The sequence below is a fragment of the Mobula hypostoma genome, chromosome 1 (genome assembly GCF_963921235.1).
Source record: "Mobula hypostoma chromosome 1, sMobHyp1.1, whole genome shotgun sequence".
NCBI lineage: Eukaryota > Metazoa > Chordata > Chondrichthyes > Myliobatiformes > Myliobatidae > Mobula > Mobula hypostoma.
The window spans coordinates 135,368,996-135,387,337 of record NC_086097.1 but is presented as its reverse complement, the minus strand read 5'-3'; the positions used below and the strand labels follow the sequence as shown (position 1 = coordinate 135,387,337).

General features: G+C 43.0%; 2 protein-coding genes across 2 annotated transcripts in view; one reads left to right on the top strand and one right to left on the bottom strand.

The window, feature by feature from the left end:
* The window catches only part of derl1 (derlin 1), a gene marked incomplete at its 5' end in the record, with an annotated part of 32,811 nt that extends 32,345 nt beyond the window's left edge, over positions 1–466 (bottom strand). The window contains 1 exon segment of the mRNA XM_063043383.1: positions 239–466. Within this exon segment, the coding sequence (XP_062899453.1) occupies positions 239–466 (228 nt within the window).
* A 6,342-nt stretch (positions 467–6,808) lies between these two features.
* Positions 6,809–18,342, top strand: part of tbc1d31 (TBC1 domain family, member 31) — a 73,447-nt gene continuing 61,913 nt past the window's right edge. Inside the window, exons 1-4 of the mRNA XM_063056242.1 lie at positions 6,809–7,077; positions 12,792–12,938; positions 15,741–15,856; positions 16,608–16,786. Coding sequence (XP_062912312.1) covers positions 6,998–7,077; positions 12,792–12,938; positions 15,741–15,856; positions 16,608–16,786 — 522 coding nt within the window. The 5' untranslated portion in view covers positions 6,809–6,997. The remainder of the gene's footprint in view (positions 7,078–12,791; positions 12,939–15,740; positions 15,857–16,607; positions 16,787–18,342) is intronic.

The following is an 18,342-nucleotide window of genomic DNA, read 5'->3' as shown; positions in this document are numbered from 1 at the left end:
CCCCCCGACTCCAATTTATCCCTCAGCATCTCGAAATCAAGCCTCCCAATTTATCCCATCAACTGCACCTTCCTCCCATCTTCCCAACCGCACCCCCCCCGGCCGCACCCACCACAACCTCCCCCCTTTCCTGCTCGAAGCCAAGTGTAGGGGCAGCAGGAGAAGAGAGGAAAGGGAAGGGGAGCTGCAGTCGAGGATTCGAAGCCCTCAGGCCCCTTCAACGCAGGCCCGTCCGTACCTGGAAGTTGTTGAAAAAGGGTTCCGACCACAGGATCAGGGACCTGCCGCTCACCACGTTGAGCCGTTCCAACACCGGCAGCGCTACGCAGCCTGTAAACCAGTAGCGGGTGACCGGGGGGATGCCGCGGTACCACTCGCCCAGTCCGCTGTCCGCCATCGCCGCGCCGGAGGGTGCCGGGAGAAACACCCCTGACGCGCTCACTCGTCATTGGTCCACGTCAGCACACCCAGGTTAGAGGGCAGCAGCATAGCAACGGATGATTGACATGCTCCTATATCTTCCAAAACTGCGTTTTCAGTACGCATGAATTGTAAAAGTTGTGTTCAATATTTATTTTTTCTGGCAGTGCTGGTTATATGATGCTATGTGTCTCTGATGTTACTGCAAGTAAGCTTTTCACTGTACCGGTGCATATGACAATAAGCTCAAAATCAGATTAGTACTGATAAATGCAGCAAAACTTGTTTGCGGTACCAGTACTGTACAGGACAATACATAACCTTTATTCTAAGTTATAAAAGCAAGTTATAATAGTTTAAAAGAAAGTCAAATAATTATTTGGTGTTCATGGACCATTCAGAACATTGACCGGAGAGGGGAAGAAGTTGTTAAAAAGTTGAGTGTGGGTCCTGGATATTAATAATGCAAAGAGGGCATGTCCCAGATGGTGAGGGTCCTTAATAATGGACACTACCTTCGTGAGCCATTGCCTTGTGAAGACGTCCTCAGTGGCTGGGAAGATTGTGCCCATGCATTAGGGACTCCATATGAACCAATGCATGGTATAAATGGAAGCAATGCAACCAGTTAGAATGTTTTCCACTGTCTCTCGAAATTTATAACTTTGGTGACACACCAAACCTTCTCAAAGGCCTAAAGAAGTAGAGAAACAGATGTTGGGCCCAGGATAGATCCCCTGAGATGTCGATGCCCAGAAAACTGAAGCAACATACATCAAAGTTGCTGGTGAACGCAGCAGGCCAAGCAGCATCTATAGGAAGAGGCGCAGTCGACGTTTCAGGCCGAGACCCCAGAAAACTGAAGCTGCTTTCACTATCTGCCACTGACCTCTCGGTGGACTGGTGTGTGTTTTCGACCTTAAACTTCAAACGGTAATAGGAGATACAGTGAAAAGCTTCTGTTTGCATGTCATTGAGACAGATCATAAGTATATCAAGGTAGCACAAAACCAAAACAATGCGGGTTGAAATTCCAGACCAGATAGAGACAGGTGGGCGACTGGAAAGGAAACACAGGTTAAGAGATGCGCACTGCCCGGAGGCTTTAACCCCAGAGTTGGAAGTGTCCAACCATTTTGAACATTTAGCGATGCTCAACGACAATCATGAAACCTCTGAGGTAGTAGGCAGAACAGAGGAGCCCCACAGGACCCTTTCTAATCCCAAACCTAAACCTTGTAAAAAGGAAGTAGTGACAGTAGGGGAGTCAGTTATCGGGGGGTGGGGGGTTGAGATCCAGGTGAGTACTGACAAGGACGTTTCGTACGGGGTGTCAGGGTGTTGCCTACCAGAAGTAGACAAACTCCTGGCCAGAGCTGACGTGAGTCCAGTAGTCATTTGCCACAACAGAACAAATGACATGGGTAAGGGCAAGCTGTCAGTTCTGCAAGACAATGTTAAAGGGTTAGGTGGGAAGCTTTGGAACAAAGCCGACAAGGTTGTCTTCGCAGAAGTTCCACCTGTGTCACGAGCCAGTCCAGGTAAGATGGAGGCTCAAATCATGGTGTAGGTTAGAGAGGCATCGGTTTATAGAGCATTGGGGTGCCTTTTGGGGCAGACGAAACTTGTACCACCAGGACAGGTTGCATTTCAACTGAAGGGACTCTAGTGTACAGGGCAGGCATATGCTTCAGATCGCTGAGGACTGTGTAACTAGGGAATGGTGGGGGCAGGGAACTTCGAACAGTCCAGGCTCAACACCATTGTGGAGAATAATATATTAGGACATAAACTGATTATGGGCTTCAAAAATATAAAAATGGGTCAAAATCAGATGAAAAATAACAGTAATAGACTAAGGATGTCCTGTATAAATGGAAGAAGTATTAAGAATAAAATAAATGAGCTGGAATTACATGCAAGTGTGTATAAATATGATCTAATAGCAATAACTGAAACCTGGCTGACCTCAAAGGATGGTGATGAATATAGTATTAAAGGATATACTTAGGAAAGGTAAGCGAGATTGTAAAGGTGGAGGAGTAGCCATACACATGAGAGAGAATTTAAATGTGAAGCAGGCTTATGATGGGAGATGAATCAAGACTTGGTGAAGATATCTGGGTGAGAATTAAAAGCTATAAGGATAAAGGAACAGCATTGGGACCCCTTAATGCTCGTGATTTTAATAATCAACTCAATACTCATACCCTTAATGATTTTGAACACTTCTATTATGTCTCCTCTCATTCTATGTCTACGTAGGCTAAAAAGATTTAATTCTTCTGGTCTTTTTTCATAGCTGATACCATGCGGATCTGGAATGAGTCCAGTCGCCCTTCTCTGGGCTGTCTTCAGTGCCGTCACATCCCTCACACAATATGACTTTGCGTTATCCTTACATTAAATTTTATCTGCCCACATCTGGATTTTGTTTAGCTCTAACCATATTGATCCTACTGTCTGAATGTTATTAGCCTGTCCCCTTATCTTTGTTCCATCAGCAAACTTTATGCGTTTATTTGTTATGTGCTTATTCCTATCACTAATGTAAATTAAAAACAGCTACAGCCCCAAGACTGATCTTGGCGGAACTTCACTTCTAATATTGTCTAGGTGTTCTCACCATAACTCGTTGTTTTCGGTTTTTGAGCCAATTCTGCACCCACTTGCACACCTTGCCCTGAATCCCTACCTCCTGTAATTTGATTATTAACCTCTCATGGGGTACCTTGTCAAAAGGCTTCTGTAAGTCCAAGTAAATGATATCAACTGCTCAATTGTTATCAAAAGTTTTAGTTGCTTCTTCATAGAACTCTAGCATAGTAGTAAAACGTGATTTCCCCTTACTGAATCCATGCTGGCTTTCTGCCAACATGCCTGTTCTTATCAACTACTTTTCCATTTCATAGAACATGGAACATAGAATAGTCCAGCACAGTACAGGCCCTTCAGCCCACAATGTTGTGCCGACCCTTAAACCCTGCCTCCCATATAAGCCCCCACCTTAAATTCCTCCATATACCTGTCTCGTAGTCTCTTAAACTTCACTAGTGTATCTGCCTCCACCACTGACTCAGGCAGTGCATTCCACGCACCAACCACTCTCTGAGTAAAAAACCTTCCTCTAATATCCCCCTTGAACTTCCCACCCCTTACCTTAAAGCCATGTCCTCTTGTATTGAGCAGTGGTGCCCTGGGGAAGAGGCGCTGGCTATCCACTCTATCTATTCCTCTTATTATCTTGTACACCTCTATCATGTCTCCTTTCATCCTCCTTCTCTCCAAAGAGTAATTTCATCCTTTATTACTGTTTCCATTATTTTGCCTGTGATACACCTTAAGCTTGCTGGTCTCTTGTTACCAGCGTTAGTGCAATCACCCTTCCTGTATATCAGGACAATGTTAGCCCATTTCCAGTCCTTAAGGATTTCACCAGTCTTCACTGACTTCAGAAAAATACATGTTAGGGGTTTTTATTTATAACCACAGACCTCTTTAAGTACCCTTGGATATATGTTGTCTGGCCCTGGAGATTTATTAACATTCAGCCTTTTCAGCTGAAGCAGGACCTCTCTTTCTAAGACCTCTAAGTCACTTAAAACCTTATTTTTCTCTACACTCACTGGCATAGTGCTAACATCTTCGCAGGTGAATACTTTAGCAAAATATTAGTCAAGGGTATCTGTTATGTCCTTCTCTGCATAATTTGACACCCCATGATTATTCCTGATACACTTAACTTCCTCCTTGACTTTTCCTTTACTACTAAAGTATTGAAACAATCTCCCAGGGTCAATCTTAGCATTATCAGCAACATAGCATTATCTCAAAATGCCTTTAGGCAATCTGAATTTCCCTCTTGCCTATAGCGCTCATATTTTCATATACCCTACGGTTAACAGCATTACTATTTTTTCTGTATTCCTTATATAGCTGTTTTTTTCCTCCAATAATCTTTATGTATATCTTTATTCATCCATATAATTGATCTATTGTTTTTATTACTTCTCTCGACCTTGGGTGTGAACATTTTCTGTACTGTGTGTATTACCTCTTTACGGCATTTCCTTCCAGTTTATCTTCTGAAGTCCTTGACGCATCTGCACAAACCTTGCCTTTCTGAAATTCAATTTAATGGTTTTGGTTTTTACTGATATACACTCCCAGAAACTTCGAGACTAAGAATGTTATGATTGCTTGTTTCTAAAGGCTCAACAACTTCCGTACTCAAAATTCTATCTCGATTGTTACAGAATATCAAATCTAGACAGGCCGCCCTCTTGTTAGTGCCTTAACATACTGGATCAAAAAACAATAATTTAATAACTCAATTAATTCACTTTCCTGTAATCCATTAGCCTCTGGGTTCTCCCCCTGAATATTCAGGAAATTAGTCACTCATAACAATAACATCACCCTCAGAACCTGCTTTTTTAATATTCTTAATATTGCAATTCTATCTGCCTCAACTCATTTCTGAAATCATAACCATATGTGCTTTTTGTGCATTGCGCAGTATGCTGTTGCTGTTGGCAATATGTTTTAGAAAACATAGAACATAGAAAACCTACAGCACAATACAGGCCCTTCGGCCCACAACGCTGTGCTGAACATGTCCTTGCCTTAGAACTACTTAGGCTTACCCATAGCCCTCTATTTTTCTAAGCTCCATGTACCTATCCAGGAGTCTCTTAAAAGACCCTATCGTTTCCACTTCCACCACCGCTGCCCGCAGCCCATTCCACACGCTCACCACTTTCTGTATAAAAAACTTACCCTTGACATCTTCTCTCTACCTACCTCCAAGCACCTTAAAACTATGCCCTCTCATGTCAGCCATTTCAGCCCTGGGAAAAAGCCTCTGACTATCCACAAGATCAATGCCTCTTGTACCTCTCATCCTCTGTCGCTCCAAGGAGTTTTGTTTTTCTTTTTTTTTTGCAAAGATTTTCAAATGTCACCTTCCACATTAATCAAAGATAAGAGCCTTAAACAACCAATATTTTACACACAACCATACTGTATGTCAACAGAATACATTTTAAATGCATATTAACTAAATTGAACCAGGCACATCTTCAAATGTTTGGAGGTTTCTAAATCACAAAAAAAATGTATATTACTGTACTATAAATCAGGGCTCCCCAAACTTTTTTATGCCATGGACACCTGCCGTTAACCGAGGGGTCCGTGGAGCCCAGGATGGGAACCCTTGTTATAAATAATTAGAAGTACAAGAATGAACTGCAGGAGGAGTATTTTAAAGCATTTTCCTGTATTTAGGCATCTCAAATGCACATGCTTTTGAGGATTCAATTATCTTCATAGCGCAAGTACATTTTGATATTATTTAGTTTATATCAGAATCATTAATAATATAGGCACCACTGGAAATAGTTTGTATCAAGATAATTCAAAGGCAATATGATAGCTAAATTACACCAACAGTTGAATTAAGGTTGGAGAAACAAACAGTTGTTGATTTGACACAAAGCTATTTTTCTTAAGTTAGCTAATCAAGCAATTTTTACATAAATAATAAAAATTCAGCTCAGCAAAACTATAATTGATTTTGAAGAGATTTGTCTAGATCGTAATCTCTGAAGATATACAATGTGCTGTAGTAATATAATTGGTCCTAAAAACTTTGACCATTGATTTCCAGCATTGAAACCGTTTTTGTTGTATTACAATTTGATTAGATTTTTAAAAGAAATGGATTACTGAAACAACGGAACTAATTTACAGAACCTTTCAAATGCATATAGATGAACAAAAATAAATGTTGCACAATAGTTTTTTTGATTCCAGGCATTTCTTACAAGGCTTGGTATGTAGGAATGAGGCATTTTTAAGTACATAATATAGTATAGTATGTCAGAATGGATAATTTGTGTACTTCCAACATAACATTAAGCCTTCCACAATGTGTACACCTTTAAGGATAATTTCTAAAAGCACCTTTATGATGTATCAGTCCATGGCTATTGCCATCTTGAACTCAGAATAGCATTGCGATTTTTACCACTGATTAAATTTCCCTCCAAGTCTGAAATACACTTTCAAATTATAATTTACTAGACCAATGCAAATTATTTGTTTCTTGGCCCTGGAGGAAAGCTGTTTCGTTTGGCTCTATTCATGTATGGTTGGTTGAATGATAATTAAACCTGCACGTAAATAGCTTTCTTCATTAGTAGAGGCGGCACGTGGACCAACAAACCAATCGAAATAAACCTAAAAAAAGGTCATCCTATTTTTTTCTCCAAGAGGCTCAAGCAATTAAAATATCGCAAAGTTATTATCAAACAGGAAACTTAAGTAAATTAAATCAAAATACTGGCTGTGCAACAGTATAAACTACAATTCCCAGTTCGCTTTGCGATAGGGCGCATGCGCCTTTCTGGGAAGCGATGTCGTTTGGGGGCTAAGTTTGTTCGGTTTCCACGGCTTCTCGGTTAATGCGGCGGAGGCGATTTCACTCCGGGAGTTTCTAGCGTCTCGTCCGGTGCTGGGTGATGTCTGAGACTCTGAAGGCGGCGGGAGTTTGAATTTGGCGCCGGCGAGAGGCGGGATGCAGCGGGTCGCGGAGCTCGGGCAAAAGGAGCGCGGCCGGATTTGGCACCGCAAGCCCAGAGCTTCAGCGAGCGACGGGTAAACTTGAGCCCTGGGCCCGGCAAGGCGGGGTGGGTGGTGGAGGTAGACTGCATAGACCATTTAACTCCGTCTTTCTCCAGAATCACACGCTTCGGTCTACCGTGTCCATTCCGTATTTAACTACACTAACTACTTTATTGTGTTTAGCTGCAATAGTCCAATGTACCCACATTAGTAGCTTTTTACGCCTTGGTGCTTCACATCCTCATCTGGTTCTGGTTCCATCTGCTCCAACCCCTTCCGCATGGTCCCCAAACTTAACTACTTTACTGTTTATCTTAAGTCTTCACCCTCCCTTCCTTCCACCTGGCCCAGTTTGCTTTCAATTTTTCTCGATCTTTATTTGCCTCCATCTATCATCCACCTGCCACTTCCTCGTCTCCACCCACCGAGAGTTACCCGCTTGTCATTGTATACCCCTCCTCAGTCTGCCAGCCGCCTCTGACTCCTATCGCACTACAGCATTCCCTCTCGACACAGGCCATCTTGCTTCTCTCCTCTCATTCCTCTTGCAGGGTTTCGATTGGAATCATTGACACTTCCTCTCTTCTCACAAACACTGTTCGACATCTCTGAATTCGTCCAGAAGTCCTACTTTGCTGTTTCATGTTGCTTTCTGAATATTGTGAAAGTCTACACCTCCACCACCCCCTTAGGCAGTGTGTTCCAGATTCTAGCCTTACCCCCTTGGGTGAAAAAAAATCTCTCCCTCCGATCTCCTCTAAACCTCCCACCTGTAACTATGCCCTTTGTCCTCTCCACTGTCATAAGGGAAGAAAGATTCTTATTGATTACCCTATCAATCTCACTCATAATTTTTCACACCTTCACCAGCTTCTTCCCCCTCCCCCCCCCCCACCAACCTCAGTTCACACTCTACTGAAAACAAACAATCTAAACAGTTTCTGCTTAGGACTGAAATGTTTCATCCCAGGCAATATCCTTGCTGTGTACATCATCCTTCCTGAATTATGGCAACAGAATTGCCCATAATACTCCAGGGATGCCTACCTAATGTTTCATAAGCCTACAATGTGATATCCCAGCCAAAACCAATGAAAGCATGCGTTCCATGTGCCTCTTCACTATCTTATCCACTTACGGTTGTGACTTTCAGAAAGTTCTGGATTTGTTCCCCCACCAGGGTCTTTCTGTTCATCACCAGTAATTAGGACCCCGTTGATTACTGTGTATCTTTAGGATACCAGGATCATGATCTTCAGGGATTTTCTCCCCTTCCCCTCGAGCAAGTAGAGAATCATTTCTTTCCCCTCACCATTCAAGCTGAGGTTTACTGGGCTCATTTGTAATTTCCTTGTCTCCAAATTCCCTTGATCATTTACTTTCGCTTGCCCTGTCTTCAGAGATCATGCCAGTAGCTTCTGGGATAGTGTAGTTTAAAAGACCACTGTTGGGTGTAATTTGCTTTGGAATGTCCTGTGCTTGTGAAAGATGCTGTAGAAATGCAAGGTACTATTGTTATTGGCCTGGTCATCCAGCAATTGGTTTCAGACAGGAAAAGGCATAGGAAAGGTTTAGAAGGATATTGGCCAAATGGGGGCAGATGGGACTAACTTGAATGTGTACCTTGGTTGGCATAGATCAGTTGTGCTAAAGGGTGTTTCTGTGCCATGCGACTTGTTGTCCCACAGAGCAGTTCGAGGCAGGTGGTCATATTATAAAACATTGAGGACTTTAAGTTGACAACCACACAAAGCCCCAGTGACCTGTCACTGGGAATTGATTCCTAATTTCTGGACTGGTAGCTAGAGAAGAAAGATGACTGATTTTCTTTGGCTCTCACTACAAACAGTTTCTGCAAACCAAAGCAATCACTAACATCAGCAGATAAACAACCTATTACAAACGTTTGTAAATCAGAAGCCAATATAGGTCAACACTGATTGGTGAACAAGACTTGGTGAGAACTAGGACATGGGTATCAAGATTTTTAGGTGACCCTGAGGCTTTAAAGGTAGAAATCTTCATGTTTGGAGACAATAAGATTGTGGATGAGAAATTTAGCAGCAGATAAACTGAGGAAGGGGAACAGTCAGGCAGAGTTTGGGTATTGAAATACATGTTTTATTGATGGTACAGGTTATAAATTGTCCAGTTCTGGTTGCTAGGGAGAGAGGTGAAATTTCTGACAATGATTAAGGGCAATAGCCTTTGGACTTCCTAATAGTTGAACAAGGTTTTCCAAACTCAGAGGATGGTAAACAATTGAAACAGAGATTGGGGTAATCTATGGTCCCTTTCAAGTTACTCGAAATCTAACCAAAAACATCAAAAGTCTCTTGTTAATTTTGCCTAATAAACTGCTTTTTGTTAGTGGGTATTACTGGGGTTTAAAATTAAATACACTCACAAACCTACTGGAATAACAAAATAACTTAAACCTTATGAAAACATGAGATCCAGTGTTCGAACTGAAATGATTGATTTAGATCTTTGTTGCTCTTGAAATTTTATTTTAACTTGCTGTGCCTTCACCAACCATACTGATGTGTATTTTAAGCTTACAGTATCACTATGTAAATGCAATGGTATTCATAACATTACCATTTCCAAGAGAGAGATGCTTATTCCATACAACCTTAACAGCTGAGTGACAAGCTGATTTCATTCCAGTTCCTATTCCCACATTGCCATATTTGTCCACTTCCTCCTCAACTGCCAAGTTGAGGCTAGATGTAAATTAGAGGACTAGCACTTTATATTCTGCTTTGGTAGCCTCTAACTTTGGTAACACTACCCCCCCCCCCCCACACACACACACACACACACACTTTTTCTTATCCCACCAGCCCATTCAACCCTTCTGTTGCCCCTTCCCCATCCTCTCGATCTGCTCATCACCCATCTATATCTTTATCCAGTTCCCCCTCCCCACCTCTCTCCCTTTATTCCATGGTTTGCTGTCCTCCCTCACCAGATTCCATCTTCTTCAGCCTTTTTTTTCCCTATTACTTCCCAGCTGGCTGCAGCTGATGTGAGGAAGACCCTAGCCAAGGTCAACACACACACAAAACTGCAGGGCTGATAAAGTACCTGATTGTGTGCTGAGGGTCTGTGCAGCCCAGCGAACAGATGTTCTAACAGACATCTTCAACATATCTCTGGGACAGTCCATTGTCCCCTCAGGTTTCAAGGTGGCCTCCATTGTCCTGGTGCCCAGGAGGGCGACGGTAACCTGCTAAACAACTACTGTCCGGTGGGACTGACTACAACAATAATGAAGTGCTTTGAGTGACTGGTTATAGATAGCATTAAATCCCATCATCCTGCTACATTGGGCCCTTTCCAATTTGCTTGTTGCTCAAATCAGTCCACTGATGATGCCATAGCCTCTGCACCCCACTCCGGCCAGTCCCACCTGAAAAATGGTGCCTCGTAAGCCAGGACGCTGTTTATCGGCTTTAGATTGGCTTTTATAGATCATCCCTCAGAAGCCGATGGGTAAACTGCCCTGGTCTCAACATCTCTCTCTCTACCTGGATCCTGGATTTCTTGATGGAAAAGCCACAGTTAGTCCATGTTGGCAGGAACATCTCTAGCTTTATCACACTGATGACTGATCCTCCCCAGGGCTGCATGCTCAGTTCGCCCGCTGCTGTTCACACTGTGATGCATGACTGCACTGTTAGATCCATTTCAAACCGAATCAGCAAGTTTGCTGATGTCACAGCAGTGGTTAGCCTGATCAACAAGGACGATGAACCGATGTACAGAAAGCGAGTAGAATGGTGCGAGCACAGCAACTTGAATGTCAACGTGGACAATACTAAAGAGATGATTGTGGACTTTGGTAAGGTACAGGCTGACCACTCCTCACTGCACATACACGGCTCCTCCATTGAGCACTAAGTTTCTGGGGGTGCACATAACAGACGATCTCATCTGCTCCCTCAACACCACTTTTTTGGTCAAGCAATGTCTCCATTTCCTGAGGAAATTTAGGTGATTGAGGCTCCCCTCCCCCATTCTAACCAATATTACAGGAGTGTCATGAAGAATGTCCTGACCAGCTGCATCGCCATCTGGTAGAGGAACTGCAAAGCATGTGAATGCAAGTTCTTACAAAGGATTGTGAGGACTGCTGAGAGGATCACCAGGGTCTCCCCTCCACCCATCAGAGATATTTATCAGGAGCTCTGCCTATGTAGGGCCCTTAACATTGTCAATGATCCCTTTCATCCATCCAACAATCTCTGACGTTCTACCATGAGACAGGAGGTACCGTGGCATTAGGATGGCAAACAGCTTCCTCCAGACCGTAAGACTACCACCCAGGTCTCATCACATATGAAGTGCCAGTAGTGTTATACTGTGTACTTTTTAACTTGTGTTGTAACTACACATTATTTGTTAATGTGTGTGAGTTATATGTACTATACTGTGTACCTTGGTCTGGAGGAACGTTTCATTTGGTAGTATACATGTACAATTGAATGACAATAAACTGAACTTGAACTTGAATAACGTTCCCACTCTTCCCCCCCCTCCTTTCTGGATTGAGCTATCATCTGCCTGCTCATGCTTCAACTTCTCCCCCTACTCTTTTGTACTGGCTTTTCCTCTTTCTCTTTCCAGTCTGGTAATGGGTTTCAACATAAAACGTCCATTTCCCTTCATAGATGCTGCCTGACCCACTCAGTTGCTGCAGCATTTTGTGTGCTGCCCCAGATTATCAACATCTGCACTGTTTCTTGTGTGTTATTTCATAGCTTTTCTACTTGTGTGGATGTTTCATGCAGGTCATTAATCTGTGATGTGAGCATGTAATTCAGTCAAAATAATTGCATTTTTGAAGATATGATTACGAATCCATATTTACAAGGCCATTTGGTGTTTGTGTCATTATTTAATATAATGATTGCAGAATAGAGAAAGGTTATTCACCCCCTTTGTTACTGCTAAATCCTGAGCTGGAGTGCCTGTTTTATGTCTGCACCTGTGTTAACCAGGTCCAAATTAAAGGGTTCTATGGCAGTCCTTGTCTTAAAATGCACTTGAAACATTCCCCCTTTAGCAAAACTCCTTCTAACTTTAACCTTTTTTTTTCTTTAATGAAAGTCATCTATGAATGCCCCATTTTATACTAAATCAAAATATTCCACCCTCTTGTGGAATATTCAGTGACTTGACAATGCTGTACAGCCAACAATAATGACTAAAAGTTTAGTATTTTCGATAACAATTTGTGTAATAATACTCCTAATATTAAACGGTTGTCAAATCATGTGAGATCTTAAAATTAATGATGGAAACAAAGCTTTGAAGAAATACCATTAAAACAAAAAACACAAAAAACAGTTTGCTCCCCTATCAGATTCCTCCTTCTCCAGCTCTTTACCTTTTCCGCCTGTCACCTCCCAGCTTCTCACTTCATTGCCCTTTCCCCAGCCACCTGGCTTCCCTAACACCGAGCCTGAACTTCTTTCCCACCTCCACCTTCTTATCCTGGCTTCTTCCCCCTTCCGTTCCAGTCATTTCCAGAGATGCTGCCTGACTTGCAGAATTCCTCCCGCATTTCATGTATAACTGTGGATTTCCAGCATCTGCAGAATCTCTTGTGTTTACAATGAATGTAGGTTGGCCAGTTGGTGTTTATTTACCGTATTTACCAGAGTAAAAATTCTCATAATATTCTGACATTGACAGTTTTAACGAATTTTCTAATCCATGCCTGTTTTGTTTTCGAGCAGTGTTATAGTTAATGTTGTTCATAATGTGGTGGGCTATCCCTCGAGGATTATTCGATTCCTTCATGTTGCGTTTGATACCGCAGGCGAAGCCTTTCTTGCTGGTGACCATCAGGGCAATATTTATGTCTTTGACCTGAGCAGGAATAGGTAAGTTACTTGATGTATTTTATTTACCGGTATTTGAAGAAAAAAATTGGGCAATGTGCACTGATAGTAATATATTCTATCCTCTCATACAACTTAAGTGTCATTGCCCCATCACAGGCAGCTGTACCTTCAGCTACCAAGGCTCTTGAGTTCTGAAATCCATTCCCTAAATCACTCTATTGATCCTTCTTACCCCTATCATATGTACCTTAAAACTTCTTCAAGTGATATCCATGCCGTCATTGAGCTTTGTGTCTGTGAGGCACCTTTTATATGTTTTAACAGATCATTGTGATTGTAGGATCCAAACTCAGCAAAGCTCAGTGCTAGTTCTTCCAACCTGAGTGTGGCTTCATCTTGACAGTAGAGGAGGCCGTGGATAGACATATCAGAATGGGAATGGGACGTGGAATTAAAATGTGTGGCCACTGGGAAATCCTGCTTTCTCTGGCGGACAGAGCGTAGGTGTTCAGCGAAACGGTCTCCCAGTCTGTGTCGGGTCTCGCCAATATATAGAAGGCCGCATCGGGAGCACTGGACGCAGTATATCACCCCAGCCGACTCCCAGGTGCATTGTCACCTCACCTGGAAGGACTATCTGGGGATCCCACCACTAAGCACATCTTTCCCTCTACCTCCCCCACTGCTTTCTGCAGGGATCGCTCCCTACACGACTCCCTTGTCCATTCGTTTCCCCCCCCCCCCCACCATCCCTTCCCACCGATCTCCCTCCCGGCACTTATCCTTGTAAGCGGAACATGTGCTACACATGCCCTTACACTTCCTCCCTCACCACCATTCAGGGCCCCAGATAGTCCTTCCAGGTGAGGCGACACTTCACCTGGGAGTCGGCTGGGGTGATATACTGTGTCCGGTGCTCCCGATGTGGCCTTCTATATATTGGCGAGACCCGACGCAGACTGGCAGACCGTTTCGCTGAACACCTACGCTCTGTCCACCAGAGAAAGCAGGATCTCCCAGTGGCCACACATTTTAATTCCACGTCCCATTCCCATTCTGATATGTCTATCCATGGCCTCCTCTACTGTCAAGATGAAGCCACACTCAGGTTGGAAGAATTTATATTCCAGACCTTATATTCCGTCTGGATAGCCTCCAACCTGATGGCATGAACATTGACTTCTCTAACTTCCTTTAATGCCCCACCCCACTTCGTACCCCATCCGTTATTTATTTATTTATTATTATTATTAATTTTCTTCTCTCCCTCTCCTTTTTCTCCCTCTGTCTCTCTCACTATACTCCTTGCCCATCCTTTGGGCTTCCCCCCCTTTCTTTCTCCCTCAGCCTCCCGTCCCATGATCCTCTCATATCCCTTTTGCCAATCAACTTTCCAGCTCTTGGCTCCATCCCTCCCCCTCCTGTCTTCTCCTATCATTTAGGATCTCCACCTCCCCCTCCCACTTTCAAATCTCTTACTGTCTGTTCTTTCAGTTAGTCCTGACGAAGGGTCTCGGCCCGAAACGTCAATTGTACCTCTTCTTATAGATGTTACCTGGCCTCCTGCGTTCACCAGCATTTTTTTTATGTGTGTTATTTTTCATGACTTGTTCCATTTGTTCCATTTCTAACTTTTCCCAGCTTTGAAACAAAAAGAATTCTCTCTGTTCTTCTCTCTCCACATATACTTTCTGACCTACTGTAGATTAGCTGCCATGTGCCGCAAAGAATTATCTCAAGTCTCTGCTAAGCATCCTGCTTTTATTCCTTTGTGTAGATACTTTCTTTTTAATGCTAAGTCATCATTGTCCACTTTAATTTGTGCAGTGGCCAGATATCATGGATCAAATCTGTGATTTTCTTGGCTTACGTAGAATTATACCAGACTATTGAAGCCCGGGGAGTAGCAACAAAAAAGTTAAATAAAGCTAAACACTGGGGAATAGGAGCTTTATTAGACAGGGAGGGGAGAAAAAGCTGTTAGTGCAAGAATTTTGCAGTGCGCACTAAATATTTGCACAATGTGATCTTAACTCCTGCCAAGAGTAATTGTAGCATTCCTGTAATGTTGGTTAGAAACAATGGTCTGATTGAACTAGAACATGCAATTGTAATTTTGTCTCCTTTACAGTCATCCATGAATGATGCAACATTTATAGTTAATGCTGTGTAGAGTTTTGCTCTACATTAAATTAACTGGCAAAGGGAAGACACTGTGTTTTGGGAGTGGGTTAATAGATAAGCAGTAACTGTTCTCGTGCATTGACTGAGCACAGACTTTAATTTGTGTACACAGAACCACAACCTTAACCAGGAATGTGGTAAAATGCACTGTAGGGAGCTGCAGTGATTCCATTGCTTGATTTCACAGCCATTACACATTTAATATTTAATTGATAATTCATGACGGGTGTTATTGTTTCAATATGTTCCCTCGAGCACAGAAGAATGAGGGGAGATCTTACAGAAATATACAAAATTATGAGGGGTATAGATAGGGTGAATGCCTGCAGGCTTTTTCCACTCAGGTTGGGTGAGACTAGAACCAGATGTCATAGCTATAGGATGATAGGTGAAATATTCAAGGGGAATCTGAGGGGAAACTGCTTCACCCAGAGATTCATTCTAACATTTGAGAGATTAGACGGGTACATGGATGAAAGTGGTTTGGAGGTCTAAGGTCCAGGTGCATGTAGTTTGGAATAGGCGGAAGATTGGGTCAGCATGGACTAGATAAGTTGAAGGGCCTGTTTCTGTGCTATGGTACTGTATGGCTATGGCAGCCACCTTTTTGAGAGATTACTCACTGCGCTAGTTCTGATTAATGTATTTTTCCTCTAGCTTTAAGCTGGTGCAGCGAACTGGGCAAGCATGTACAGCATTAGCTTACAATCTCCGAAGGAATACCGAATACTTGGTTGCTCTGGCTGATTATTCTGTGAAATGCTTTGACACAGGTACCATAATGTCTATAGCTATCAAATGTCTGCTTTACATGTGGGGAGGTTCTGTTCAGTGATTAAATCATAGATGTAAAGATACAAGTGTTGAATGAGCTAATTCATGTGCTGCTTACATGACGCTATGTGCCTGCTGTTGTGTTTTGTACTGTAACTCTAAGGCATAAAACTAATTGAAAGAAAAACACATGAACTTCTGTTGTTTCTTCTTAACAGCCAGTTATAACTGCTCAATAAATACTTCCAAAATTAGTTATCATTTGTGTTTGCTTCTATTTGTGTTAGTGTGTGTATTTTATTTATTTTATTGAGATACAGCACGGAGTCGGCCCTTCGAACCACGCCGCCCAGCAACCCCCAATTTAACCCTAGCCTAACCATGGGACAATTTACAATGACCAATTAACCTACCAACCGGTACGTCTTTGGACTGTGGAGGGAAATGGGAGCACCCGGAAGAAACCCATGCGGTCACAGGGAGAACGTACAAACTCCTTACAGACAACGGTGGGAATTGTACTTGGGTCGCTGGTACTCTAAAGTGCTGTGCCAACCACTACACTACAGTGCCACCCTATTCATGAGGTGCTGATTTGATATCAGCCATAAAAATAGCAAGTTTTCCGGTGGTTTCAATTTATATTATTAATTGGGAGCTATGAACTTCAGTAATGTTACAACAGATGCATAATAGTGTCAGACTACAAAACACTTCACACTCCACATACTTTTGCTTTGCTGGTGACAGAGACTAAAGAGCTAGTGAGCTGGATGAAGGGACATGAGTCAACAGTTTCATCCATTTCTGTTGATGGATCTGGACGATATGCCATCACAACATCTGTTGATACAGCTCAACTGTGGGACTTGGATACATTCCAACGAAAGAGGAAATTAAATGTAAACACATCTGTTGGCATTCAAAAGGTTTGTCCATGATATTAGAGTAAAGTATAGCAGATTAATATACTTAAGATATTTTAACAAATATTAACTACTACAGTATTTGCATATTGTAACTGATTATGCATGAAACTTAAGAAAATTCCCAGGGTTTTTGCACCATCTTCAGAAAATGATTACAGTGTTAGTACACAGAGGACTGATGGTTGAAAGCTAGGAGGAATTTGTATTCCACACCTCAGTAAGTTCCATGCCTGCCATGACGCTGAGCTCTTCTTCTGCTGCCTCTGCCTCCTGCCCACTACTGTGGCAAGGACTCTCCACGCCGTACTGATGACCCCTTCTCCCATCTTCAACCCTCCTCCTCTTCCTGGACACCCCACTCTAGTCTTCTGCCTGCTGTGGATCTTTTCATTGGTAATTGCTGACGGGACATCAACCGTCTTGACTTCACCACCCTTCTCTCCAATTCCAACCTCAATCCGTCTGAACTCGCTGCTCTTCACTTTCCGCACTAATCCTGACCTCTCCACAGATAAGGGGGCTGCTGTAATAGTCTGATAGACTGGCCTCTACCTTGCTGAGGCCCAGCGCCAACTCTCAGACACCTCCTCTTACCCATCAAACGAGACCCCACTAAGGAGCACCAGGCCATTGTCTCTCACACCATCACTGACCTTATTAACTCTGGGAATCTCCCATCCACTGATACCAACCTCATAGTTCCCTCACCCCCACACCTTCTGTTTCTACCTCGTACCCAATATCCACAAACCTGCCTGTCCAGGTAGACCCATTGTTTCTGCTTGTTCCTGTCCCACTGAACTTGTATCTGCATACCTTGACTCAGTTTTATCTTCTCCCCTCCCCCCCCAATTCAGTCCCTTCCTAATTACATCCATGACACTTCACAAGCTCTTGATCTTTTCGATGATTTCAAGTTCCCTTGCCCTGATCATTTTATTTTCACTAAGGATGTCCCGTCTCTATATACCACCATCCCCCATCAGGAAGGCCATTTCTTTCTGGACACCAGACCCAACCAGCTCCCCTCCACCACTCTCCTCTGTCTGGCGGAACTTGTCCTCACTCTCAATAATTTCTTCTTTGGCTCCTCCCACTTCTTTTAAACAAGAGGTTTAGCCATGGGCACTCACACGGGTCCCAGCTATACCTGCCTTTTTGTCGGCTGCATGGAACAGTCTGTGTTCCAACCCTACATTTGTATCACTCCCCAACTTTTGCTACGCTACATCATTGATTGCAATGGTGCTACTTCCTGCACCCATGCAGAGTTCATCGACCTTATCAACTTTACCTCCAACTTCCACCCTACCCTTAAATTTACCTGGTCCATTTCTGACACCTCCCTCCCCTTTCTCGACCTCTCTGTTTCTATTTTTGTCTCTGGAGACAGCATATCTACTGATGTCTATTATAAACCCACTGACTTTCACAGCTACCTGGACTATACCTCTTCTCATCCTGTTACTTGTAAAACAGCCATCCCCTTCTCTCAATTCCTTTGTCCCAACTGCATCTGCTCTCAGGATGGGCTTTGCAGTCCAGAATTAAGGAGA